The sequence below is a fragment of the Mirounga angustirostris genome, unplaced genomic scaffold (genome assembly GCF_029215605.1).
Source record: "Mirounga angustirostris isolate CCGP_5_RB_7025 unplaced genomic scaffold, mMirAng1.0.hap1 SCAF_2, whole genome shotgun sequence".
Classification (NCBI taxonomy): Eukaryota; Metazoa; Chordata; class Mammalia; order Carnivora; family Phocidae; genus Mirounga; species Mirounga angustirostris.
The window spans coordinates 157091041-157117258 of record NW_026991710.1 but is presented as its reverse complement, the minus strand read 5'-3'; the positions used below and the strand labels follow the sequence as shown (position 1 = coordinate 157117258).

At 35.1% G+C, this 26218-nt stretch overlaps 1 protein-coding gene across 1 annotated transcript; it reads left to right on the top strand.

Annotated features, from left to right (window-relative positions):
• The first annotated feature begins 9255 nt into the window (after positions 1 to 9255).
• Positions 9256 to 25860, top strand: ADAMDEC1 (ADAM like decysin 1). Its single transcript, XM_045879323.3, has 14 exons — positions 9256 to 9419; positions 11127 to 11236; positions 12099 to 12175; positions 12894 to 12972; positions 14444 to 14520; positions 15536 to 15722; positions 15940 to 16002; positions 16671 to 16742; positions 17039 to 17208; positions 17568 to 17649; positions 18335 to 18465; positions 19650 to 19827; positions 23622 to 23707; positions 25005 to 25860. The coding sequence occupies exons 1-14, from the start codon at positions 9332 to 9334 to the stop codon at positions 25009 to 25011; spliced, it is 1407 nt and encodes a 468-aa protein (XP_045735279.1). The 5' UTR covers positions 9256 to 9331; the 3' UTR covers positions 25012 to 25860.
• The last annotated feature ends 358 nt before the right edge of the window (positions 25861 to 26218 follow it).

Sequence of the window (26218 nt, the reverse complement as noted above, 5' to 3'; positions counted from 1 at the left end):
CATGATGCTGCATTATTTTCATTTCTAGTTAGACAGTGTTTAAACATGCATCCCCAATCATCAAATACACTTTATTATGAAAAATTCCAGAATGTTAAGTTGTAAGTTTTATGGGAACAAAATTCTCTGTGGTCAGGATGTTGGTCATGATTTCTTAGTTTTATCGTCATAAATTAAGCCCTATGTTTAGTAATTCCTTGGATATTGTATTCATAAGGGTACACATATGTCATTCCTCATTGCCTCCAGATGCAGCAAATAAACAATCTCTTCACTGTTATTTCTACAGTTTTAATTTACAGGCTGATATTCAACTATCTAATAAATATCATTCATAGCCCAATCAGATAGTTCAGCTTACAACTTCTTTCATGGTGTGTATGTTCAACGAACATGTTTGAACATCTATTAACTTCAAGGAGCTGTGCTTCTGAAGGATATATCAGGGGATATATCCCCTCATTTTAGGAGATGTAACTAAAATGCAATTCCCATCAGCTGACCAAATTAGAAGATGTCATCTATAAGATTCATGCATTTGCTCCAGCTGCACCTTAGAACTCATTCCAGATTCCTCTATCTCCCTCAGTTGCTACATTCAATCAGTTAACAAGACTGACAATTTTATGGGCTATATATTTCTCAGATGTGTGCCTTCTTCTTAAGGTCTTGAGCATTTGTCTCTCCATAACTTGACCCTGCATATCACAAGTTTTATGTCACATACCTATGACTTGTAATGTTATATCAAAGTCATAGAGAACATATTATACTTCTACAAACATATTATGATTTTCTACATTCCCTTGGCTGTGCTCAGGTAGTTTTCTCTCACCAGAATGCCCATTCTCTTGTTTTTCTTTTTTTTCCTTCCAAATTTTTATTTAAATTCTAGTTAGTTAACATATAGTGTAATATTGGTTTCAGGAGTAGAATTTAGTGATTCATCACTTACATATAACACCCAGTGCTCATGATAACAACTGCCCTCCTTAATACCCATCCCCTGCCCCCCACCCACCTCCCTCCATCAACCCTCAGTTTGTTCTCTATCATTGAGTGTCTCTTGGCTTCCCTCTCTCTCCTCTTTTTTTCCCCCTTCCCACACATTCATCTGTTTTGTTTCCTAAATTCCACATATGAGTGAAATCATATGGTATCTGTCTTTCTCTGACTGACTAATTTCGCTTAGCATAATACACTCTAGCTCCATCCACATTATTGAAAATCATAAGATTTCATTGTTTTTGATGGCTCAGTAATATTCCATGGTATATCTATACCACTTCTTCTTTATCCATTCATCACTTGATGGACACCTGGGCTCTCTCCATAGTTTGACTATTGTTGATAATGCTGCTATAAACATCGGGATGCATGCACACCTTTAAATTTGTATTTTTGTATTATTTGGGTAAATACCTAGTGGTGCAATTGTTGGATCATAGGGTAGTTCTATTTTTAACTTTTTGAGTTAACTCTGTACTGTTTTCCAGAGTGGCTGCACCAGTTTTCATTCAATCAACAGTACAAGAGGGTTCCCCTTTCTCTGCACCCTTGCCAAAATTAGTTGTTTCCTGTGTTGTTAATTTTAGCCATTCTGACAGGTGTGTCTTTGTATCTCATCATGGTTTTGATTTGTATTTCTCTGATGATGAGTGATGTTGAGCATCTTTTCATATGTCTGTTAGCCATCTGGATCTTTTCTTTGGAAAAATGTCTATTCATGTCTTCTGCCCATTTCTTAACTAGATTATTATTTTTTGAGTGTTGAGTTTGATAAGTTCTTTATAGATAGGGAATACTACTAACCTTTCATCAGATATGTCATTTGCAAATATCTTCTCCCATTCTATAGTTTGCCTTTTAGTTTTGTTGATTGTTTCCTTTTCTGTGCAGAATCTTTTTATCTTAATTAAGCCCTAATAGTTCATTTTTGCTTTTGTTTCCCTTGCCTCCAGTGATGTGTCTAGTAAGAAGTTGCTATGGCCAAGGTCAAAAAGGCTTCAGCCTGTGTTCTCTTCTAGGATTTTGATGGTTTCCTGTCTCACATTTAGGTCTTCCTCCCATTTTGAGTTTATTTTTGTGTACAGTGTAAGAAAGTGGTCCAGTTTCATTTTTCTGCATGTTGTTGTCCATTTTCCCCACCACCATTTGTTGAAGACACTGTCTTTTTTTCCATTGGATATTCTTTCCTGCTTTGTTGAAGATTAGTTGACCATATAATTGTAGGTCTATTTCTGGTTTTTCTATTCTGTTCCATTGATCTATGTGTCTGTTTTCGTGACATTACCATATTGTCTTGATGACTACAACTTTGTAATATATCTTGAAGTCCGGAATCATGATGACTCCCACTTTGATTTTCTTTTTCAGGATTGCTTTGGCTATTTGGGGTCTTTTGTGGTTCCATAAAAATTTTAGGATTGTTTGTTCTAGCTCTGTGAAAAATTCTGTTGGCATTTTGATAGGGATTGCAGTAAATGTGTAGATTGCTTTGGTAGTATAAACTTTTTAAAAATATTTTTTCTTCCAATCCATGAACATGGAATTTTTTCCTATTTCTTTGTATCCTCTTCAATTTCTTTTGTAAGTGTTCTATAGTTTTCAGAGTACAGGTCTTTTACCCCTTGGTTAGGTTTATTCCTAAGTATCTTATGGCTTTTGGTGCAATTGTAAATGGGACTGATTCCTTGGTTTCTCTTTCTGCTGCTTCATTATAGGTAAATAGAAATGTAACAGATTTCCTTACACTGATTTTACATCCTGAAGCTTTGTTAAATTCATATATGAGTCCTTAGTAATTTTTTGGTGGAGTCTTTTGGGATTTCTACATAGAGTATCCTGTCGTCTGCGAATAGAGAAAGTTTAACTTCTTCCTTGTCAATTTGAATGACTTTTATTTCTTTTTGTTGTCTGATTGCTGAGGCTAGGACTTCTGGTACTATGTTAAATAACAATGGTGATAGTGGATATCCACTATCTTGTTCCTCACCATAGGGGAAAGGCTCTCAGTTTTTCCCCATTGAGAATGATACTAGCTGTGGGTCTTTCATATATGGCATTTATGATGTTGAAATATGTTCCATCTATCCCTACTTTGTTGAGGGTTTTTATCAAGAATGGATGCTGTATTTTGCCAAATGCTTTTTCTGCATCTATTGAGAGGACTATATGGTTTTTATCCTTTCTTTTATTAATGTGGTGTATCATGTTGATTGATTTGTGAATGTTGAACCCACCTCTGCATCCCAGGAATAAATCCCACTTGATCATGGTGAATAATGCCTTTAATGTACTGTTGTATTTTATTTGCTAGTATCTTCTTGAGAATTTTTGCATCCATGTTCATCAGGGATAATGGCTTCTAATTCTCCTTTTTAGTGGGGTTTTTGTCTGCTTTTGGAATAAGGTAATGCTGGCCTTGTAGAATGAGTTTGGTAGTTTTCCATCCATTTCTAGTTTTTGGAACATTTTGTGAAGAATAGGTATTAGCTCTTCTTTAAATGTCCGATAGAATTTCCCTGGGAAACCATCTGGCCCTGGACTTTTGTTTGTTGGGAGATTTTTGATTACTGATTCAATTTCTTTGCTGATTATTGGTCTGTTCAAATTTTCTAAATTCTTCCTGTTTCAGTTTTGGCAGTTTGTATGGTTTTAGGAATTTATCCATTTCTTCCAGATTTCCCAATTTGTTAACATATAATTTTTCATAATATTCTAATTGTTTGTATTTCTGTGGTGCTGGTTGTGATCACTCTTCTTTCATTCATGATTTTACTTATTTGGGTCCATTCTCTTTTCTTTTTGTTAAGTCTGGCTAGGGGTTTATCAATTTTATTAATTCTTTCAAAGAACCAATTCTTTGTTTCATTGATCTGTTCTACTGGTTCTTTTTTGTTTATTTCTGCTCTAATCTTTATTATTTCCCTTCGTGTGCAGTCTTTAGGCTTTGTTTCCTGTTCTTTTTCTAGCTCCTTATGGTGTAAGGTTAGGTTGTGTATTTGAGACTTTTCTTGCTTCTAGAGGTAAGCCTGTATTGCCATATATATTCCTCTTAGGATCACCTTTGCTATATCCCAAAGATTTTGGACTGTTGTGTTTTCATTTTCATTTGCTTCCATGTAAATATTTATGCCCCCAAATTGGGAGCACCTAAATATATAAATCAATTATAACAAGCATAAAAAAAACACATTGATAATAATAAAGTAAGAGTAGGGGACTTTAACACTCCACTTACAGCAATGAATAGATCATCTGAGCAGAAAAATCAACAAGGAAACAATGGCTTTGAATGACACACTAGACTGGATGGACCTAACAGATACATTCAGAACATTTCATCCTATAGTAGTGGAATACACATTCTTTTCAATATCTAAGTCCTCCCCCAAGTTAGGGAAGTTTTCCAATATAATTTGCTCAAATGAACCTTCTGCTCCTTTTTCTTTCTCTTCTTCTGGGACTCCTTTCATACGAATGTTATTATGCCTTATTGAGTTGCTGATTTCCCCAAGTCTACATTCATGATCCAATACCTTTCTTTACCTCTTTTTTTCAGCTTCATTATTTTCCATAATTTTTTCTTCTATACCACTGATTTGTTTCTTTGATTCATCCATCCTCATTGTCATTACACCCATTTGGTTTTGCATCTTGGTTGTAACAATTTTTTATTTCAGCCTGACTAGTTTTTGGTTCTTTTATCTCTGCAGTTCTTTTATCTCTGCACATTCTCTAGTGTCTTCTATGCTTGTCTCAAGCCAAGCTAGTACCCTTATGATTATTGTTTTAAATTCTGTTTCAAACATCTTATTTGTATTTGCAGTGATTAAATCCCTGGCCATGACTTCTTCCTATTTTTTTCTTTTTTTTTTTTTAATTTATTTTAATTTTTTAATTAACATATAATGTATTATCTGTTTCAGGGGTATGAATTCCCCCATCTTGTCATTTTGTCTGGGTCACTGTTTTTTGATGTGTGTGATTGTTAGGAAAGCCTGTTTTATTCCTGCTCCTGAGAGTAATGACTATGTTAAAAGAGGTCCAAAACAAAACAAAACAAAACAAACAAAAAAGAAGCTAGATCCTAGGTGTGTTTTGGTCTGCTTGTTAAAAGAAGCTAGATCCAGAAAAAAATAAAATAAATAAAATAAATTTCAAAAAATTAAAAAAATTGTTTTAAAAAGGAAGCTAGATCCTAGGTGTGTGTTGGTCTGTTCATTAAAAGAAGTTAGATTAAAAAAAAAAAGGCGGGGGGGGCAGTTAAATCCTATTTCCCCTAGAGTTGAAGGTTTAGGGCACTCTGATCAGTTGACTTGGTATGTGTGAGGAATTTGTGCTGGGATTCTGGGGGAGGGACAGCCTGCTCTGAATCTCAGATGAACTTGCCCTAATGAAGATGCAGCTGCAGGGCACGGGAGGGGGGGTTGGGGGGGTTGGGGGTTGGAGGGGCGGGGGGGGGGTACCCACGGGGAGGTGCTGTAGGACTCCATGTAAACAGCTCTGGCCTCCACTGGGTGGTGCTGTTTTGCTCCCTGAAGTCAATCAGTGCTGATGACGATGGAGAATGGTATTGCCCCACTCTTTCATCCCTAGAGCAGGGAGCTCACTCCCACCACTCTTCAGGAAACCCTCTCAGAAGAGCAAACAATTACTCTCTTGTGTCCCAGGCTTCTGCTAGATCCCTGCCTTCACCCTGCCTGTGTCTGAGCTGTCCACCTGCCAAGCAACATAGCACTCCTGTGTTTTATCTCAGGCACAAGTGGCTGGGTTTCAAAACTCCAAATTTAGAGATCCACACAGTCTGGACTGGTGCTGATCCTCTGGGGGAGGGTCTTGCTGCACCAGTGCCTGTTTGTCCCAGAAATCAGTTGTGCAACCATGCAGCAATTCATAGTTTACGGTAAAGTACAGCTAAAAGCTGACATGAAGGTCTGCTGCCCTCAGGTGGTATCTTTGTTCCTATGCTAGGGCACAGGACAGCATGCTGGTGCTGCTGGTTCTTTTGCCCCTGAAGAGCCTGTGCCACCACTCTCAAATATACTTCAAGCAGCTTCCCTGTGACCCAGGGGATCCTCAGACCACGCTGCCCACTCCTGTATCTCCACCCCCCTTCTCCACTGGTGTACCACCAATCCTGCCAGGTACAACCCTGGCCATGGTGCAGACCTCCAAAACTTCAGACTCTGTGCTCTGAGTATTCAGGGATGCCTGGGTGTCTCAGTCAGTTAGGCATCTGACTCTTAATTTCAGCTCAGTTCATGATCTCAGGGTCATGGGATCAAGCCCTGCCTTGGGCTCCACTTTCAGTAGGGAGCCTGCTTGGGATTCTCTTCCTCTCCGTATGCCCCTTCCCCTATTCACATTCTCCCTCACTCTAAAGTAAATAAATAAATCTTAAAAACAAAACAAAACAAAACAAAACTTATGGTATTTGGTCCCTCTCCCTTTCCCAGTCAATGGTTTTGGAAAGGTTTCTCTTGTGCAATTCCCTCTATGTGCTTTCACTCTCTCTCTCTCTCTTTCTTTTTTTCTCCCTCGCTCTTCTTTCCGTGATCAAGGCTCCCTCCCCTTCATAGCACCTGCAGCTCTTCTCTCCCCCAAATCAACTCTCCACAGATCCTACCTTCCAGGATGTGACATTTTTTTTTCTACCTCTAGTTGTGCAATTTTGCTCTTTCCATCCTCAGATCAGTTTTTTGGGCGTTCAAAATGATCTAGCTGTGTTCAAGGGATGAGGCAAGCTTTGGGTCCCCTTATTCCTCCACCATCTTAACTACTCCTCCCTTTGTTTTTCAGCTAATATTATCTAGTTCTCTCCACCCACCAAATGGTGGGCTTCTAAAATCTACTCCAACACAATGCACAAACTTCAACAGTCATGTATAGCATTTATACAAATTGTATCCGTTTGTAGATTTATCTTAATTAGACTTTGTTGCAGGAATACTTAAATAGTAAGGATAGTATCAGGGTCATATTGGAATGCCCAGAAATGTAGTATTAACTTAGTATAAAATCAAACTTAACATGGTCTCCATAAATATTTATCTTGCAATACCATTAGATAATTAATAAACAAAATGAAATTCCATTTAATAGAGTGAAAGTAGAATTTTAAGCTGCAATAAGAGTTGCCAAAAGGTAATAAAACAGCTCCCAAATACTGAAAGACATCAATTATCAATCTAAAACTGTATTTCCAGCTAACTACCATTAAAGAATAAGGTAAAATAGTCTCAGCAAAAATGAAAAGAAAAACATGAAAGTGCTTCTTTAAGAAAATTTTAATGACGTGTTTATCAAAGAACCCAGAACAACACAGGTTTAAACTGCACAGGTCCACTTACACCTGGATTTTTTTTTTTTTTTGAGAAAAATATAGTACAATACTATAAATCTATTTTTTCTTCCTTATGATTTTCTTAACATTTTCTTTTCTTTTTCTTTATTGTAAGTATACAGTACATACTACCTATAACATACAAAATATGTGTTAATCAACTATGTTATCAGTAGGCTTCTCGTCAACAGTAGACTATTAGTAGTTAAGTTTTTGGGTGGTTAAAAGTTATAACCAGATTTTCAACTGTACAGGGGGTCAGCACCCATAATCACCACATTTTTCAAGGGTCAACTATATGTTTCACTAGGAAATTTCTATTTTTAAAAAAGAACTGATGTTAAAAGAACCTGTGAGCAAAGAAGGTGGTATATATATGAGTGATTTCAATTAGCATCATTTGTATAAAACACACAACTAATGATAATGACTAACTTGGGCATGAGAATCATAATAGAACTAAAATACTTGACAACAACATGTAAGGTGACAAGGAGTGGGTTATGGATAAGAGTTAAACTGTGCCAAGGCCTTGTATTATTTGATAGTAGAGATGTTAATTAAGATTATATTCTGTTAGATTTTAATGGCAACCACTATAGGATGTATGTAGAATGTTGATCTTCTGGATCAGCAAAATAAGTATAAAATTACAAAGAAAACTTAAATGGCTCAAAAGAATATAAGAGGACAGAAAACGGGCTAGACCTAGAGAAGTAACTATAAAACTCACAATCACATCCTAGTAAGTCCCCAAAGGTACTGGGAAAATTAGCCTCAGCAGTTAAAGAGCACAGATTTCTAGATTGGGAAAACTATAAAGGGAAATGCAATTTGGTGATAACTCTCTGAGAAGTTTCGTATCAATGTATATGAAGAATCTCACATCGATTTACCTTTTTTAATTAAATAATACCATTTCTAGTAACTAGTAATTTATCCACAAGAGGTAATTAGAAGTGGCAGTTGAAGAAATATACACATACTGAGACACACATAAACACAGAAATGCTTCATGCTGTGCAAAAAAAAAAAAAAACAGGTTCCCAAAACCCTCTATACAATAAGAACTAAAGTTCATAAATTTTAATTTTTGTCTATTTCTTTTCTTTTTTCTTTTATTAGTAAACAGAAAAGATATAAAAATGCCACAATGTTAATGGAAATCCTTTCCTGATGATGGGCCTTTAGGTAGCCAACTTTTTTTTCTTAAATATTCTCTTGATATTTATGACCAAGAAAATGCATTATTTTTGTAATCAGAAAAATACTGTAATTTTTCTGCAGGAGTGTGTTTCAATTGTACTTCATATACAGGATAATTAGGTTGAGGCTCATAGTGCCGAGAGAATGTACACCGTGCATTTCTTTATAGTCTTGCATGTGTATGTGTCATGCATGTGTGTGGATTGCCTTGTACAAATTTTATAAGAAGCTTGAGGTCGGTGTTGTTCTTATCTGTTTTTACAGATAAGGAGACTAAAAGTCAGAGGAATTACAATATGCAAGTTTGTAAGACTTTACCTAGTACTTGCTTTATCGATTCTGTGTTCTCTGCGCCAACTTCTCAAAATATGTATGGACTACTAATATATTTTTTAAATTTGTAGATCAATTTCTATAAAGCTACTGAATGGCAATTGTGGTGGTTCAGTTTGGTGAGTATGCAAATACGTACACGGGCATCTCGGTCTCAGTTGATTCTTTCCCACCACTATAGGAACACCAGGGCCAAGCCGCTGTCCAGACATAAATTCCCTAACAAGCTGTAACCACAGACATAAACACCTCTCTTAAATGAGGAACGTTCTCATGATCTTGACACTGCAATTTCTTGGCAATTTCCCAACACCATTAAGAAACATTGCCTAAACTCACAAAGAATGCTTGAGGTTTTTTTTTTTTTTAATTTTGCTTTGTTTTTTGTTTTTTGTAAAGAGAAGTAGAGGAGGATAAAACTGGACCGCTGGGGAGGCCAGTTTCATGCTGTGTGGCACTTCTCAGCTATCTGCAGTAGGCAAGATGTCTTTGGCCCTACTTTCTGTCCTCTGGCTCATCATTCAAACTCAAGGTAAGCACTAAAATACTGACGTTTTATACAAAAATCAAATTATTTAATGCATTTTTAAGGTACCCTTGAAAAAGTAACATTCTTATATGACCCAAAGATCACTACTGTTTGCATTTTGATATATTTACTCAATTTATATAAACTCCATGCTCAGAGTCAAGGTGTGATTTGTATAATAATTTAGTTAGGGTGCACCTGAAATTTTACTTCTCATTCAATAATTCTACTAGATCTATAATTGTATTTTCTAAAACATACAGCCCAAATAACACCAGAGGATTAACTTCCAGACCAGAAATCAAGAATTTTCTCACCATCTCCAATGCTATCTTGAATAACATTGATATTTTCTACTCCATAAAGAGACCATCATCTATCAAGACACAATTTGACCAAAAATTGTGCTAGGATGGATGACAAGGAAGACTTTTAAGTAAAATTAGCAATAGACATAATTACAGTATTAAGCAAAATTAAAACTTAATTGACCAACTGAACAGTTAAAGACTAAAATTTATTAAAATTTATTCTAACCTCAACCCCACAACTCTTTCCATTAACTGGATTCATATTCTCCATTGATAAAAAAAAAAAAAACTTTTAGTAATATATTTATAAATTTCCTGTTTCCCTGTGTAATGAGTCCATCTTGGGATAGCATCATAGCAGAACTCTGGGGTCTGAATAGGAGAAAATTTTTGCTTGATTATTTTCCTTCAGGTTCTCCACATCAGCCAGGTGTTAAACTGCTTGGTGTTCCCAAGGTCACCCTGTCTTTCAGTGGGAAATTGCCTCTAAGCACAGACATTTATCTTTGAAAATGGGAGCATTTAAAAATAAGACTGACCTTACATGAGTGATTGAACAATTAAAAGAAAGGGTAGATAAGGTGCACCTACCATCTTACTAGACTGGTGCTGCATAATTTTATATATTTTATGTTATTCAATTTTTACATCAACCTCCATTTTAGATAAGTAAACTGATAGGAAAGCAAAATAACTTTTATAAGGTCATTTAGCTAGGACTTAAGACCACATCCTTTGGCTCTGATATCAGTTCTCTTCCTACTATATGCAAGCAAAATATAAAATTGTCTGTGAAATATTATACCAAGTGTATCAAGAAGGACATTTAGCCTACTTGCTGTCTGATTTTCCTACTTGCTACCTGATGCTTTGAAATTGCTCCAGCAAGGGATAACACAAACTTTGTTTCCTATGAAATCTGAAGTCTTGAGGGTAAATGCTAATGAGAGGAAAAACATATTGGTTTATTGTTACACTTAGAAATAAAATAGTGGTTAATAGAGTCTTTCCTAATAATGAGGTATTATCTGCTTATGAAAAATTTGATTTTTGGAAGAGGTAGTCAGGGGTTGCACCACAGAGAGAAAAAGACATAGAAAGCAAAAACAGAGATCTCTGAGAACACTAAGAGAAAAATCCACAATTTTGAGGAGGACTATAGAGGAAGAGGGAACTGGACTACAAGGCAGAATCCTGGTTCCTAGAAGCTTCCATGTACTGAGAAATCCTCTGAAGAATTATTTCATCATCTCCCTGTCTTTCCAGAATAAGTAGATAGAGCAAATAAAATTTCGTCATTATCAAAGCTGATAAGGAGGAAGAAGGACCCAAACCAAACAAAACCCAAGACCTTTAAATGCATTACATTAATATTTTTTCTTTTTTTCTCCACCAATAGCCATAAAGCAAACACCTGAATTAGAGCTCTATGAAGTAGTTCGTCCTAAAAAACTACACATTTTACACAAAAGGGAGATACAGAACAACCAGACAGAGAATGGCAAAGAGGTAAGTAATGTGAATGATAGTGGGATTTCACAATCAGAGAGCCAATAAAAAGCCTTTTTACTAATAGAGGTGATGCCTAACAGTTTATTTTTGAAGCCCATATCCACAGCTCCTCTTTGTCCAGGAACGAATGCAGGATTCTAGGAATGCTTTTACATTCAAGCAGTAGGAAGAGAGTTAACTATTTCACTTGATCAGAAAAAATAAAGCTGCTTAGACATTTCTCGGTTTGGAGGTTAGGGGGAGAGCACAGGAAGGGAAGCCATTTCTAGAAAGAAATGTTTCTTGCCAAGTTCACCAAACAGTATCCTCACCTCCTGCCCCACAGAATTGCCTTTTCCTTGACCATTTTGCTTATAATGGAGAATTCAACATTATCTCATTAATTAGCAAGATTTACAAAATATATTAAAGATATTAACTCTTTGACTCTTACATTGTTGCAAATACTTATAATTTTTACCTTAATTCCTAGTAGTTCTTAGTTGGTTTTCTTTAGTATATTTTGTTTGGTTTTTAAAGTAAGAAAAATATGTGTCTTATTATTAAACCATTAGTGATCCATTAGGATACACAGGACAGTATACTGTACAGTAGGGCAAATAATAAGTTCCTATCTTACATAGTAGAGTTAGTTTAATCTGTGAGTATTATTACTGAATTATTATACTTTTTGGAAATCCATCTTAATGTACAATTTGTATTTTATTTTATATATTTTAAATATATAAGAGAACTATTTTATACTACAGGCACTTGTAATTATTCTTCTATATATACTATGTGTATCATTGTATTATAATCATTTTAGATAGACTCAGAAATATAAATTGATATCAGTATATTATTAAATATTTTTTAGGAAAGATATGAACCTGAACTTCAGTATCAGATTACATTAAATGGAGAAGAAGTTGTTCTTCACCTGCAAAAAAGCAAGTAAGTTGTAGTTCCTGAAGGTCTAATCACTAGATTATATTAACAGAATATGGAAAAATAAACCTTATTGAGTCTCTATTTAATGCTATTTGAGGTAGAAGACATGAAACACTTTGAGTTTTAGATGTTATTAGATCGTGCTAATGTTAGCTAAGAAGGTTGTTGCTTTCTAAGGAAATTACATGCAAAGTATAAAGCAAAGAGAGCAACACAGATAAATATTTTTCTTCCTTAATATTTCTCCCAATTTACTGAAAATCTTTTCTACCCATATGAACTCAAATTTTTGACGTGGCTTCCTATTATTTTTATAAGAACGTATGTAAGGGTCATTTAGGGCACAGAGCCTTGAGATAGATCCCTGGGGATGGGGCTCCACTAAATTCTACATCTGTTAGTAAACTTCTCCCTGATAACAATGGTCTTTTATGCATGTTAGTCTTTGACGCAAAGAATACCAAAATAACCCATTTGAGGATAGAGAATTTGCAGCTGAAAAGTATCTGGGGGCAATTCTTCCCTTGAATCTAATGGGCATAATTAATACTTTGACTTGCTTCAGCAACAGAGTTCCAATGTTGGAAAAGGATCAATGAGTCAGCATGTCTGCTGTTTCTCAATGTAGGCATAATCATTCTTTCAGTACGAAAGATCTTGTCAGGAACATTAGCCCTTATTACCACCCTAAATGTACCTTGCAACTTTTTGAACTTTGCAGACATCTCCTGCGGCCAGACTACACTGAAACATATTACTCACCCACAGGAGAGGAAATCACTACAAGCCCTCAGAACATGGTAGGTTCTGAATACTTTCTGGGACTCTTTCTAGGATCTGCCACTTATGTTGTAAGATGCATAGGTCCAAGGACAATTAAAAAAGAAATTGAAGTACTTGGAAACAAGGTGCTTGTCTATGACCAATGAGACAACAGATGAAAAGATGAAAAAATCACAGTCAGCTTTTTTTTAAAGGTAAGGATAGTAGGAGGCTTCCAAGTACTGCATTTGTAGAAGCAACCACAAGTCCACTTTCCTCTAAACCATCTTATCAAAAGGTTAGAAATATTCTGCTGGTAGCTACTTGAAACATCATATAGCTATTTACTATTTTTGAACAATATATGTATATATACTGAGGTCAGAAAGGGAATATTAATTATTTAATTAATATAATTTTATGTCTCATTAAACCACCATGCCATAGATAATGCCAAGGCCTAGCTGTCAGACATAGAAAATCAATGCCAAGGTAAGAACAGGAAGAGAATACAAAAAGACAATCATGGAGTGTTACCAAGCTAAGTGAATTTCTCAGAGCCACTCTCCTTGGGCACCCCCAAACATGTGTGTCTCTATGAAAAGGCAAAACTTCTGTCACAAAGTGGCTCTTTGTTCCCTTCTCACATAAAATCTCTGGTTTCATGGATATCTGGATTTTTGCTAACACTTAAATTAATTCATACTCAAGTGTGAATGGCTGATATCTTAATTTGGTATCTTTTCCAAGTGCTCTACAAGAAAATGTTTATGATGACAAGGTTTATTCCAAATCAAGAAAAACATAGATGGAATTTCAGACCCTAAAACAAGTCAGTTTATTTTGAACAAGAGTTTATTCAATAGCTTTGTTGGATCATTCTACATGTGACCCCCTACTTTGCTTATATGGAGCACCAACCATGTATGACTCTCTAGTTGTGAATAAATTTGCTGTGGTTTTGATGCTGGTAAAGGGATTCCACTAACATGCCAATTAAAATGACAAGTTGGACCAGCCCCATGAGGGGCTTAGGAGTGGTAGTGTGACTTCTTGAGAACCCTGGAATCTAGAAAAATGGGTACCTCGTTTTATTAATATGTGATGCACAGTGTCTTAGGGACTCACACAGGGAAGCCATATTCTCAAAAGAGGGTCTTCAAACCTGAGAGCTCTCTGGAAGTACTGTCGATCCCAGGAGGGCTGGGCCCTTCTCAGATGCAGCAACTACTTTCACCATGAGCCCACTTAAGTTCACACTCCTTGGACTTTTCTATCATGCAATTAATGCCAGAAAGACAATTCAGCCATCAAAGATGGAATTTCCAGGGTCAGTAGTGGAACAGGTCATAAAATCTCTGAAGTTCTCACTGTTTTTGTTTCTGGTAACTGGTCTGGCTGCCACCACTATTTGAAGAACCTTCCTATGTATTCAAAATAACAGCTTTCACCACACTGTGATATGTTTATTCTTATAGTTAAAAAAATATATTTCTTTCCCATCTTTAGGAACATTGCTACTATAATGGACACATACTAAATGAAAAGGATTCTGTTGCCAGCATTAGTACTTGTAATGGGTTGAGGTGAGTCACTTGCAAAAATGTTAAACATTAAGTACAATTCTATTACACAGAATTGAGTCTTCCTGGATGTCATGTCTTATTATCTTGGTGAAATCTTCTGCATAGATAAAATGCTGTTAAAATGAAGATTAAAGTATCACACTTGCAATCATTTTATAATTATGTTTAACATAATTTTTAACAGTGTATGCATTCACATGCACATGCACGTGTGTGATATTTCTGTTTACAAAAATAATTCTTGCCAATTAGGGAAAATTTAGAAAGTAAGAAAAAATACAAATAAGAAAATAACTACCACAAAATTCTGCTTAGGAGTGACTACTATCATTAACATTTTGTCATGTTTGCAGCCTTTATGCATATAAACATATATCTTTTACATGGTTGAAATATGAAATAAAATATATATAATTGTTCCTCTAACATAGTTCATGCCACGTGGTATCATAAGCCTTTTCCCATATCATAAAATGCCTTCATAGACGTAATTTTTAATGACTATCCATGCTGTATTTGTAGTCCTCTGTCATACGAATTCACTTTATATTTCTGAACTCATTTTCTTAGTAAAAAGAAGAATTCTTTAAACTACTACTAGTTCCAACCTGTTCCTCTGGCTGATTTGCTCATGATTCTTTCTCTCCTCTGGGGTTAAACACTTCTTTACTCTGTCCTCCATGATATTCCTAGGACCTGCCAAGAAATGTTTGCTAAGTGTATAAATAAACTATGGACAACTATTTATTGAGCTTATGATATAAATTCTAAATTCTCTGGGATAAGCTTCATCTTAGCAATTCTTGTTCAGAATTTTCTAGTAAATAATATAGACTTCATTTTACTATTGACAAGTACTGATTATAACTTAAATTAGCAAAAGTTAGCTGGAAAGCCTATGCATGAAAACTGTATGTGTGAGCTTATGATTTAGGGAGAGGTATATTCTGTTCTGGTCATTATTGTGACTCTGTGTGGCAGAGAATCTTGAAATATGAGTCTCTGTGTCTTACAGGGGATACTTCACACATCATGACCAAAGATATATGATAAAGCCTCTGAAAAGCACAGACCAAGAAGAACATGCTGTCCTCACATACAACCAAGAGGAGATAGACCTGGCTAATCGCACTTGTGGTGTAAGAAGTGTTGGCAGGAAACAAGGCCATATTCGAACTTCCAGGTCACTCAATAGCCCAGAGGTAAGTGTATATTTCCTATGTCATCGTTTCTTCCAATTATCTCAACAATGATATATGGTATACCATTGTGTTCAACAGTTACTGCAAAGGTAAAGCCTATAATTCACTTACTTATTCTTTAACTTAATTTCCCTCTGGAAAAAAAATCTCATTGCAAGTTTTTCAATCTTTTAGGATAAAGATGATTATTAATGATGTTATTTTACTCTTTGTAAAGCAAGAAGACTTTCTTCAGGCTGAGAAGTACATTGATCTCTTGTTGGTGCTGGATAATGCTTTTGTGAGTATGTATGCTTCTTGGGCAGTTAAGTCAACTTTTAAGTTTTCTTATCAAATGAGCAAAGGAAATAAGCTATCCTAGCTGAAAATGCACTCTGGCCACCTGATTGTCACATCTTTTCTACCTGCCTTGCTGCCAGTAGTTCTCATTCACTCTCCAACCCTTTAATATCCACCTGCTGCCAATATATTCAGATACTGGAAGTATACTTAATACCAGATAGCTATAAGAAATCAACCATAATGATGAAAAGCAAAAAAAGAATGGGTTATTAAAATATTTTCAAAATTCTCACCCTATTATGTAAATATAGAGTAGATACAAGACTATATATATTTTACAAATTATATTTATATCCATAAAAATACTATAATCTGTGATCCTAAATTAGCAAATATTGCTTTATAATCAAATTTTAATAATATTGAAATGGTTAGAAATATTGAAATTGTTAATTTGATTTCTTCAACTTAAAATGAAAAACACTGAAATATATATGATGCCTACTTTTTTTCTTACCTTTAAAAAGAATTTGTTGAAACACAGTGTTATATAAGTCAGACATGAATGAAAAACATTTACTTATGTTGAAATGTGTAATTTTTCTTAAAATGTTAAATCCTGTACCACGTCAACTTTTTTTTATGTTTGTATTTCATATTTTACAGTATAACATGTATAAGGGAAACCTGACTTTGATAAGAAGCTTTGTGTTTGATGTGATGAACCTACTCAATGTGGTAAGATATTTGTCCTGTAAACATGTACTTCCACATAGAAGCTTGGGGCTTCTCTATGGTTTCACCAAGTAAGGAGGTGGGAGGGTCACAATGGCTTAATGTCAGGAGTTTTGGGAAATTTAGCAGGCAAGTATTAACATCAAGGTAAAATCACTTGTACTATAGCAAAAGCAACTTCTAGGATTTCTATTTTCAAAACGTGATACACTTATCCATCACTTATGGTGAACAAAAGATTTAAGACAATGAAGAAATCTCAAACATTTTCATGAAAAAAAAAAATGCTCTTCCCACAGATTTATAATACCATAGATGTTCAAGTGGCATTGGTAGGTATGGAAATCTGGTCGGATGGTGATAAGATCAAGGTGGTACCCAACACAGGTGACACCTTTCACAACTTTCTGAATTGGCATCGTTCTAACCTGGGGAAAATGAGGATACATGACCATGCACAGCTACTCAGGTGAGCATATGCTGACCAGGGCCAGGTGTATGAAGGTAGGGTGGAGAATTATCCCAAAAGGTTCTTGGCAGAGATTTCTGTTCAATCGTATCTCCCCAATCTGTTGTCAGAGAGGCTGAAGTTCTACCATTAGGAATTCACCTGTAAGAATGTGGAGACCCATGTCAGGTTTACTAAAATGGACTCCTGGATGTGGTGATCATCTGTGATCATATAATGCTATGGAATAGCAGAAGCTTTTCTGGAGCCTAGTGAATATAAAAAGGGTGGAGCAACATGGGAAATCTAAAACATAATTGACAAAAGCTAATGGTTCCAAAGACTCAGATTGTGACAATAGACCTGTAATTTTCACACAGTGGAAATGGCTTCAGCAATGGACGTGTAGGAATGGCAGCCTCGAATTCCTTGTGTTCCCCGGCTTCCATTGCTGTTATTGAGGTTTGTAAACTCATAGTAAGGCTCCCTGTGAGTCTGTGTCCTCTATGAAGACCAGAATTATGCCTCATACAGAGTTAACACAAAGAATGTTTGCTGAGTCAGTAAATAGAAGTAGAAATGAACCTACTGGTAAATCGTTACACTGAAGATACCTTAGATTATAAAACAGAATATCTCCTTACATTGGCCCGCCCAGAAATCTTCATTCTTTGGTTGGTATTAGGGAATAAGAACAGGAAGATTGGAACAGAAAGGGAACCCAGATGCCCTCTGTGGCCTGAGCCAACTTCAAATTAATTATCTTCAGTATAAATGCTCAGAGAGGTCGGAGAAGGTACATTTTGGTGTCATATGGCCAAGTACTACCAATGTCAAGCATTATGACAATAGGTTTTGGAGGCCTTTGAATACATAGTATGGTACTTCTTATGAAGAATGTAATTACCTTAATTTACTCATCATTTACCAAGAACTCCTCATTAGCTCAGAAAATATTTATTGAGCATTGATTCAATGGTTGGATTCACAGGAGCCAGACATTTCAAATGTTAATTCAACATTTTACAATAGCCCATGACAGGAAAAGGAGCTTAATGACTCATTATTTTTCATCTGTCGAACTATTTTATTAAACTAGGAAATAACTGAGTATAAGTAATAGATGTTTCTTTTTTTTTTTTTCTAGGCTAAGAAAAAGAATAATGTGGCTCTTGTAGGAGTGATGTCACATGAGTTGGGTCATGTCCTTGGTATGCCTGATGTTCCATATTATACCAAGTGTCCCTCAGGGAGTTGTGTGATGAATCAATATCTGAGGTGAGACCTTGTCACCCTTGGGAAAAAATATGTATTTCTTAAATCTTAAAGAATTCAGATGCAGTCTATATAGTGAATGGGTATTTTTTACCAAGGGCTGTGAATCCCATTAATTCACCCTATAGACTCTTGATGCACAGGTTTTACCAGCTTATCAGGGTTAATTATTTAAGATTTCCAAATATGCCAAGTTAGAGATTATGAGTATAGTAACCATGTTATTTTAACTTAAAATAATTTTAACATTAAATAACATATTTTTAAATAATAGCCAAGACATGAAAACAACTTATGTATCCATCAATAAATGAATGGATTAAGAAAATGCTACACACACATACACACACACACACAGTGGAATATTACTCAGCCACAAAGAAGAATGAAATCTTGCCATCATGTCAACATGGACGGACCTAGAGGGTATTATGCTAAGTGAAATAAATCAAACAGAAAGAGACAAATATCACATTATTTTACTTATAAATGCAATCTAAAACATAAAACTAATGAACAAACAGACAAAAACAGAAATATACCTATAAATACAGAGAACAAACTGGTGGTTGACAGTGGGGTAGGGGGATGGGCAAAATAGATGAAGGGGATTAAGAGGTACAAACTTCTATTAAATAATAATATGTTTTCTAAAAATATGTATCTAATTAAGATGATGACAACATTCTTATATATCTTCATCACTAATCACTAAACCATTTTTATGTTATTAATTAGCTTCTAATGCCAGTCACTTTGCAAGGACTTAGGATAGAAAAATAAAAAAGAATACCTTGCTCTTAAAGTCCTCATGAGTAGGAAGATAAATATATCCAAATATATCCTAAGTCTGCAATTATTCCCTTTCATTAATTCATTATTATTATCTCTTACCTCTCAGCCCTCGGTGGTGATCACAAATGGTGAGGCTCATTCATCATTCCTGCCATTTAGGACAGTACTGAATCCACACAGGAAATTCTTCCAGTTCTACAAACTCAGTGTTTAGGGAAACAATTTTCCAACTAGCGTAGTATTTATGCTCTTTCGCCCTCCACATATAACATAGTGCAGTCTTAAACAGATATTGAATTTGGAATTTCCATTGAACCAGGTGATATAGTTAGACAAGTCAGATTCTCATGTTAATTTATCACTAGATTTCATGATTTCTCTTCTGGTTACAGTTCAAAATTCCCGAAGGATTTCAGTACAACCTGCCGTTCACATTTTGAGAAATACATTTTATCTCAAAAACCAAAGTGCCTACTGCAAGCACCAATTCCTAAAAATATAATAACGAAACCAGTGTGTGGGAACCAACTTCTGGAATTAGGAGAAGACTGTGATTGTGGCTCTTCTAAGGTATGAAAATCTGCAATTAAAAATTTATTAGAGAGTTATTGCAGCATGAGAATTATGCTGTTTTCTTTTTCTTTTCCTTCTTCAAGGAATGTTCTTTTGGAAATTCTTTCTAAAGACAAACATGGCATCATGGTAAAAAAAATAGGCTTGCACTTGAGGTTTTCTTCATTTTTTTTTTTAAGACTTTATTTATTTATTTATTGAGAGAGAGGGTGCAAACTAGGGGAGGGGCAGAGAGGAGGGAAAGGGAGAGAGAGAGTATCCTAAGCAGACTCCACACTGAGCACAGAGCCCTAGATGGGGGCTCCATCTTGCAACCCTGAGATAATGACCTAAGCTGAAACCAAGAGTCAGATGCTCATCCTACTGAGCCACCCAGGTGCCCCACACATGTGTTTTTAATACTGATTTTAGACACATTTTGAAAGGCATTTCAAAAGCCAGGATACGCTTATGACATGATTGTATAAAGTTCAATGTAAAGAAATAAATCGTTAACCATAACATGTCATTTACAATCTTTCCTAGACATATTGGTCAGAAATTCTTAAATCATCTAAAGTCACAGTTGATCATTTGTTGAGCAAAAACACTTACAGATCTAGAAGCAAGTTCTCTCCATAGAGAGATCAGGCCTTTCCTCACCGAGCCAGTGTATAAACCAGGCAGGAAATGAAACAGAGAAGGAGAGAAAGAAAAATCACATAAACCTGTAGAAAATAGGTTATTAATATAAAACATCTAAGATAATTACTATAATTCTGCTAATCTTTATAAAAATCTGGCCCTGCAAAGTATCAATGTACTGTAAAGAATGTCTCTGATAAATATTTGCCAGCAATTCCACACTAGTTTCTAAGACAACATTCTGAGTTCCTAGCAATCTTCTTTTACTTTTAAGACTGAAAAAATGAGTTACTATTTGAAGAGATTTTTTTATGTGTCAATCTGCAAAATAAATTTTTATGTACACCATATCTCCTTTATTACTCACAGCAAACCTACAGAATGGGTTTTGTTATTATCCCAATTTAGAGAAGTAAAACTCAGAAAAGTTAAGTAACTAGTTCCAAAGATCCAAAGCCAGTAATGAATGAAGCCTGTGGTAACCCAAGATTAATTCATTACTTTAAGAGGCCACATGACAATGGGGAGAGCGTATAATCTCTCTCTGCTTCAGTTATTTATTCAGACTTTTTAAACTGTTGAATTACATTAGAAGATTTCATAGTGTAACTTAATCATTTGTAAAGAGTATTACAAATATTCTTTTAATTATAATGAAATATGAAATAATACAAATGATTTGGTGCTTTATAATAAGTTAGATATAAATTTATCTCATTCCTACTTGCTTGCATTCCCATATGGCTTCTTAGGTGAAAGGCATTTGAAGTTGTTCACAATCCGGGGTACTTCTGATTTCAGCAATCCCAGGGCCTGTAGTCAGTGCACACTGACAAAGAGAGACAGAGAGAGAAAAACACTTGATGTGTAGGGTTTAAAATTGTCTAAGTATATCAGCCAGCTCCTGTATTGCTTCCATTTTGTGTTGATTTTCTTCTTAAGGAGTTGAATAAAACTAGAGTTCAGGCTTATGAGCAGCTGAATTTTATATAGCTGTTTTCCTACCTAAAAACTAGTTTGTAAACTTTATATAGTATCTTTTAGTGAATAATCCAATTTTCCATGATCTCATATGCTATTTTACTATTTTTATGTACCCATTTAGGTCTATTTCTAGATCTTAAAAACAAACATTCTGCTGATCTACCTAGATATTATCACACACTATTTTAATGACTTTAACCATGCAAAGCATTTTAATATCTGCAGTGGCAAGTGTGTTCATTTCTTTTTTTTTTCATTATTATGTTATGTTAATCACCATACATTATATCATCAGTTTTTGATGTAGAGTTCCATGATTCATTGTTTGCATATAACACCCAGTGCTCCATGCAGAACGTGCCCTCTTTAATACCCATCACCAGGCTAACCCATCCCCCCCTCCCCTCTAGAACCCTCTGTTTTTCAGAGTCCATCATCTCTCATGGTTCGTCTCCCCCTCTGATTTCCCCCCCCTTCATTCTTCCCCTCCAGCTATCTTCTTCTTTTTTTTTTTAACATATAATGTATTATTTGTTTCAGAGGTATCTGTGATTCAACAGTCTTAAGTGTGTTCATTTCTTGAGGTGGAATTTGCATCATCATTCTTCAGTGTTCATTCTCCCATATAGCTCTTGGCACTTTTTTTTTTTTGGCAGTTTGCTCACAAATACAATTGAGATCCTGATTGAAATGCATGAAATTCATATTTCTCTCTGAGGGCCACTGGGATTTTCACAATGTGATTGTTTTATTGTTTTAAAGGTTTTATTTATTTGAAAGAGAGGGAGACAGCAACAGAGAGAGCGAGAGAGAGCACAAGTGGGGTGAGGGGCAGAGGGAGAAGCAGACTCCCCGCTGAGCAGGGAGCCTGATGTTGGGCTCGATCCTGGAACTCCGGGATCATGACCTGAGCCAAAGGCAGATGCATAACCGACTGAGCCACCCAGGCACCCCACAATCTGATTGTTTTAAAAGACTAGTTGTCTTTTGAGTTTCTCAGAAAAGTTAAATATAAAGTTCTTCATGTAGTTCTTGCATATGATGAAGCTTATTCTGAAGTATTTTCTATTTTTATTTTTGCTATTAGTGTGTGTAATGTTTACCTTTTTATATTAGGTTCTACTTTATTACTCCTTTTGATGTTATTTTATTATTACCTTAAAAAGTGATCTTAGTGACTCATCCATTGTTTTTAGAGTTGATTCTCTATTTTTTCCTTGGTCAAATATTTTATTACATATAAAGAATGAAAATGTGATTTATACTTTCCAATTATTATTATACTTTCATATCTTTTCTTTTTCTCACAGCATTTGTCAGAATTTTCATAAAAATATAGACTATAAATAATCCATGTCTTACTGTTTATTTTATTAGATATATTCTTGCTATTTATCAGCCAGATTTTCTTTCTTTATAGATTATCTTTATTTTCTAATCTTTGCCATCTATCACAATAATATTAGTTGTTTTCTACCCTCAGTCTCTTAATGTGATGGATGATATTACTTTATTCTGTATTGTGGAGACACCCTTGTATTTTTGGTGAAAAAAAAACACTGCATAGTTGTAATGGAGAGTTATTATATTAATAAACTGCTGTTTTGTTAATATTTCATTCAAGCTTTTGCATTTATATTCAAAAATGAGAATTATGTATGTATATGTATGCGTGTGTGCATGTGTATATGTATGGATGCATGTGTATACATATGAATGCACATGTGCATGTATGTAGGTGTGTATGCATGTGTATTTGTGTAAGTGCATGCGTGTGTGTGTGTGTGTGTGTATTCATTACCAGCTCTCATTATCAGAATTATGCAGGCTTAGTAAAATAAATTGAGAATTTTAAATTTTTTTCCTACCTTCAAATAGTTTGAATAGCAGAGAAATATTCTCTTGAAGTTTTAAATTAATTTACATGTAATATCATTTAGGCCAAATTTATTTGTGGTAATTCTTGGATAAATTTATTTTTCTCCTTTTAAGAGGTAGTTTTCATTGCACTTAACATTATTTTCTATTTTTAAGTTTCCTTGGTCATTTCCTCTGGAATCTATATAGTGGAGTAATTTAGTTTAAAAACTGAAATTTTTTTGCTATCTTGTACTAAAATTGTATGCACATGGTCTATAGAAAAAATGCTGAACCCACTTTTTCATTGTGTGTATCTTCTAAAGGAATGTTCCAATCCTTGCTGTGAGGCCATGACCTGTAAATTAAAATCTGAAGCTGATTGTAGAAGAGACACTCTGAACCATATCACGTAAGACCTTTTTTCTCTTTTTTGTTTCAAAATATTTTCTCATTTTTATTTCAGATTTGAGAAAGATGCACCACTGAGTTCTGCAATACACTAAACACAATTTACTTCACATTTTTATTTATTAATTTTTTGAAATTTTTTATTATTTATTTTTAAATTTTTTTTACTTCACATTTTTAAAATAATTCAGTTTCAGAAAGGAAAAAAAAAGCCACCATACTGAACAAAAACAACTCAAGGTTGTGTGTATACTAATATGCTAATGAGAAAAGTAGCTACATGGTCATCTGTGAGATGTGAAATTAAGACTGCTTAAATCTATGCTAAAAACTATAAATTTCTGTTAGGTCGTGATGAGTTTAATACAAACTAAGATGAGAAAAAGAAAAGTTCATTTTAAAAAACCCTCTGTTGATGAGTACATTTTACTCTTGATTAAGAGCTGATAATTGTAACTTACAAGGTAGTCAGAAAATCAATAACATTTAAGAATATATACTATATGATTCAATGGTTTTACTTCTTTTAAGGTGTTTCAATAAGCTATAATCCATGTATTTTGTGTTTTATAGAATCATATATAAGTTGGGCTAGGGAACTCAACTGCTCTGACTGAATACAGTATTTGTTTCAGTGAAAAACAGTCTCTGAACAACAAAGAATCATAAATGGGGAAAAACTTGGGATAAAATATATGGAAAGTGTTATTACTCCCCACCCCCTTCCCTGAATCTTTTCTGGAATTGAACCTGCGAGACATTATAAAGGGAATCATTGACTCAGACACCATCAACTATCACTTCCTTAAGAAAGGATCAGCCAGGTCCTAAGACCAGGAGCAGCATTCATTCCTTTGGCAAGCCCCATTTGACACGGCCTGTTGAACCCCCTGTGTGATCCACTCTGCAGGGAATTCTGGAAATTATGCTCATCTTCTTATTTGGTCACAGACACAAAAACTTAGCATCTAAAAAAATATCCATTCAACCCCTCAGGGGCTTGGAATAATAAGTGGGCAAGTCCCATTACTGGGCAAGATTGGCAATCTAGTGTCATGGAAAGGAAATTGGACTTGAACTCAGGAAACTTCAGTTCTTTTCTTAGTTCTACCCAAAACTAGCTGTGGGACTTCAAATCAAGTTATTTAATGAGTGTTCTCACCTACAAAATGGAGCTAGTGCTGTTGTCACTCAGTAGGGTTCTTAGTATTATTTAAATTTTATAAATGTTATCAATGTTACATAATATTTTATAATTTGTAATAACCATGGCTTACAATTTTTTTTCTTTTAATCAGACAATGAATCAAAAAATCTACTTCATTGAAATGCTACTTGCTAGGACAAGAATCAAGAAATCTAAACAACCAGGAATCTTGTACTTAGATATATTTTGCTTTTCACTTGGCATTATACTTTTTACATTTTTATCAGTCCGGCCAACAGGTAAATGTACTCAGTGAAATTGCCTGTTTTCTAAAGCCTGATCCTTAATGTATTTTTAAGGATGGGAAAGGTTGTTGCCTAGCTTTGCTCTTTGGAGAACGAAAGAAATTAACCCTTGACCAAAACCCCTCAAATTATGCAAGTTCAAGTCAGAACTGTAAAATTACCAGTGGCTTGTGTTTTTACCCCACGGTCATTTTACTAGTATAGCCCATGACAAAATAAGACCCCCTGAGTGGGGCGCCTGGGTGGCTCAGTTGGTTAGCGACTGCCTTCAGCTCAGGTCATGATCCTCACGGTCCTGGGATCGAGTCCCGCATCGGGCTCCCTGCTCTGCGGGGAGCCTGCTTCTCCCTCTCCCACTCCCCCTGCTTGTGTTCCCTCTCTCGCTGTGTCTCTCTCTGTCAAATAAATAAATAAATAAATCTTTAAAAAAAAAAAAAGACCCCTTGAGTGAAGCCTTTGGCAGAAGAAGGGAGAACAGAATTCACGTGTCATGTACTGATCCTCAATATTCCACTTCCCTTGCTCTTCGAAGTGTGATAGTTGTCTGTATCACATCAAGATTAATTAAACATAAACATTTTTCATTTTGTCATGTATAATCCTCTCACCATCACATATAAGTGTTAATTTTGAGAAGTCTTAATGCTCACAATTTAGCTTAACCATCAAGGAATGCTTCATTCATCTGTTGATTTAACATACCCCATAATGTCAATGAATAAAACCACAACTTTTTGAGCCTCTTGTGTGTGGTCATTTTCAAAAATAAATATTTTGGAGTTATGTTGTAGCTTTGCGTTAGGTGTTAAAGTCTCACATGATGAATTTGACTATTTTTCCTATGGTCCTCTAACCATATTGCCACAGAAACCAGGCATCACAATATGGAGATGAATAAAGTTCACATCATCTTTTAATGCCCAAAATGAAAAGACTTGAGGCCAGTCACATAAGAAGATGAGACTTCTTCCTGAGGTTTCTTTTTTTAAATACTTTTTAACAATTACTCAAAAAAATTACTCAAAATTCCACTGATGTTTATACTGGGAGAACAGAAACT

Coding starts and splice junctions, on each gene's coding strand:
- ADAMDEC1 (XM_045879323.3), top strand. CDS start 9,332: ATGCTGTGTGGCACTTCTCAGCTATCTGCAGTAGGCAAGATGTCTTTG. Junction 12,973..14,443: donor CTACAAGCCCTCAGAACATG/GTAGGTTCTGAA, acceptor TCCCATCTTTAG/GAACATTGCTACTATAATGG. Junction 16,743..17,038: donor TGATGAACCTACTCAATGTG/GTAAGATATTTG, acceptor CTCTTCCCACAG/ATTTATAATACCATAGATGT.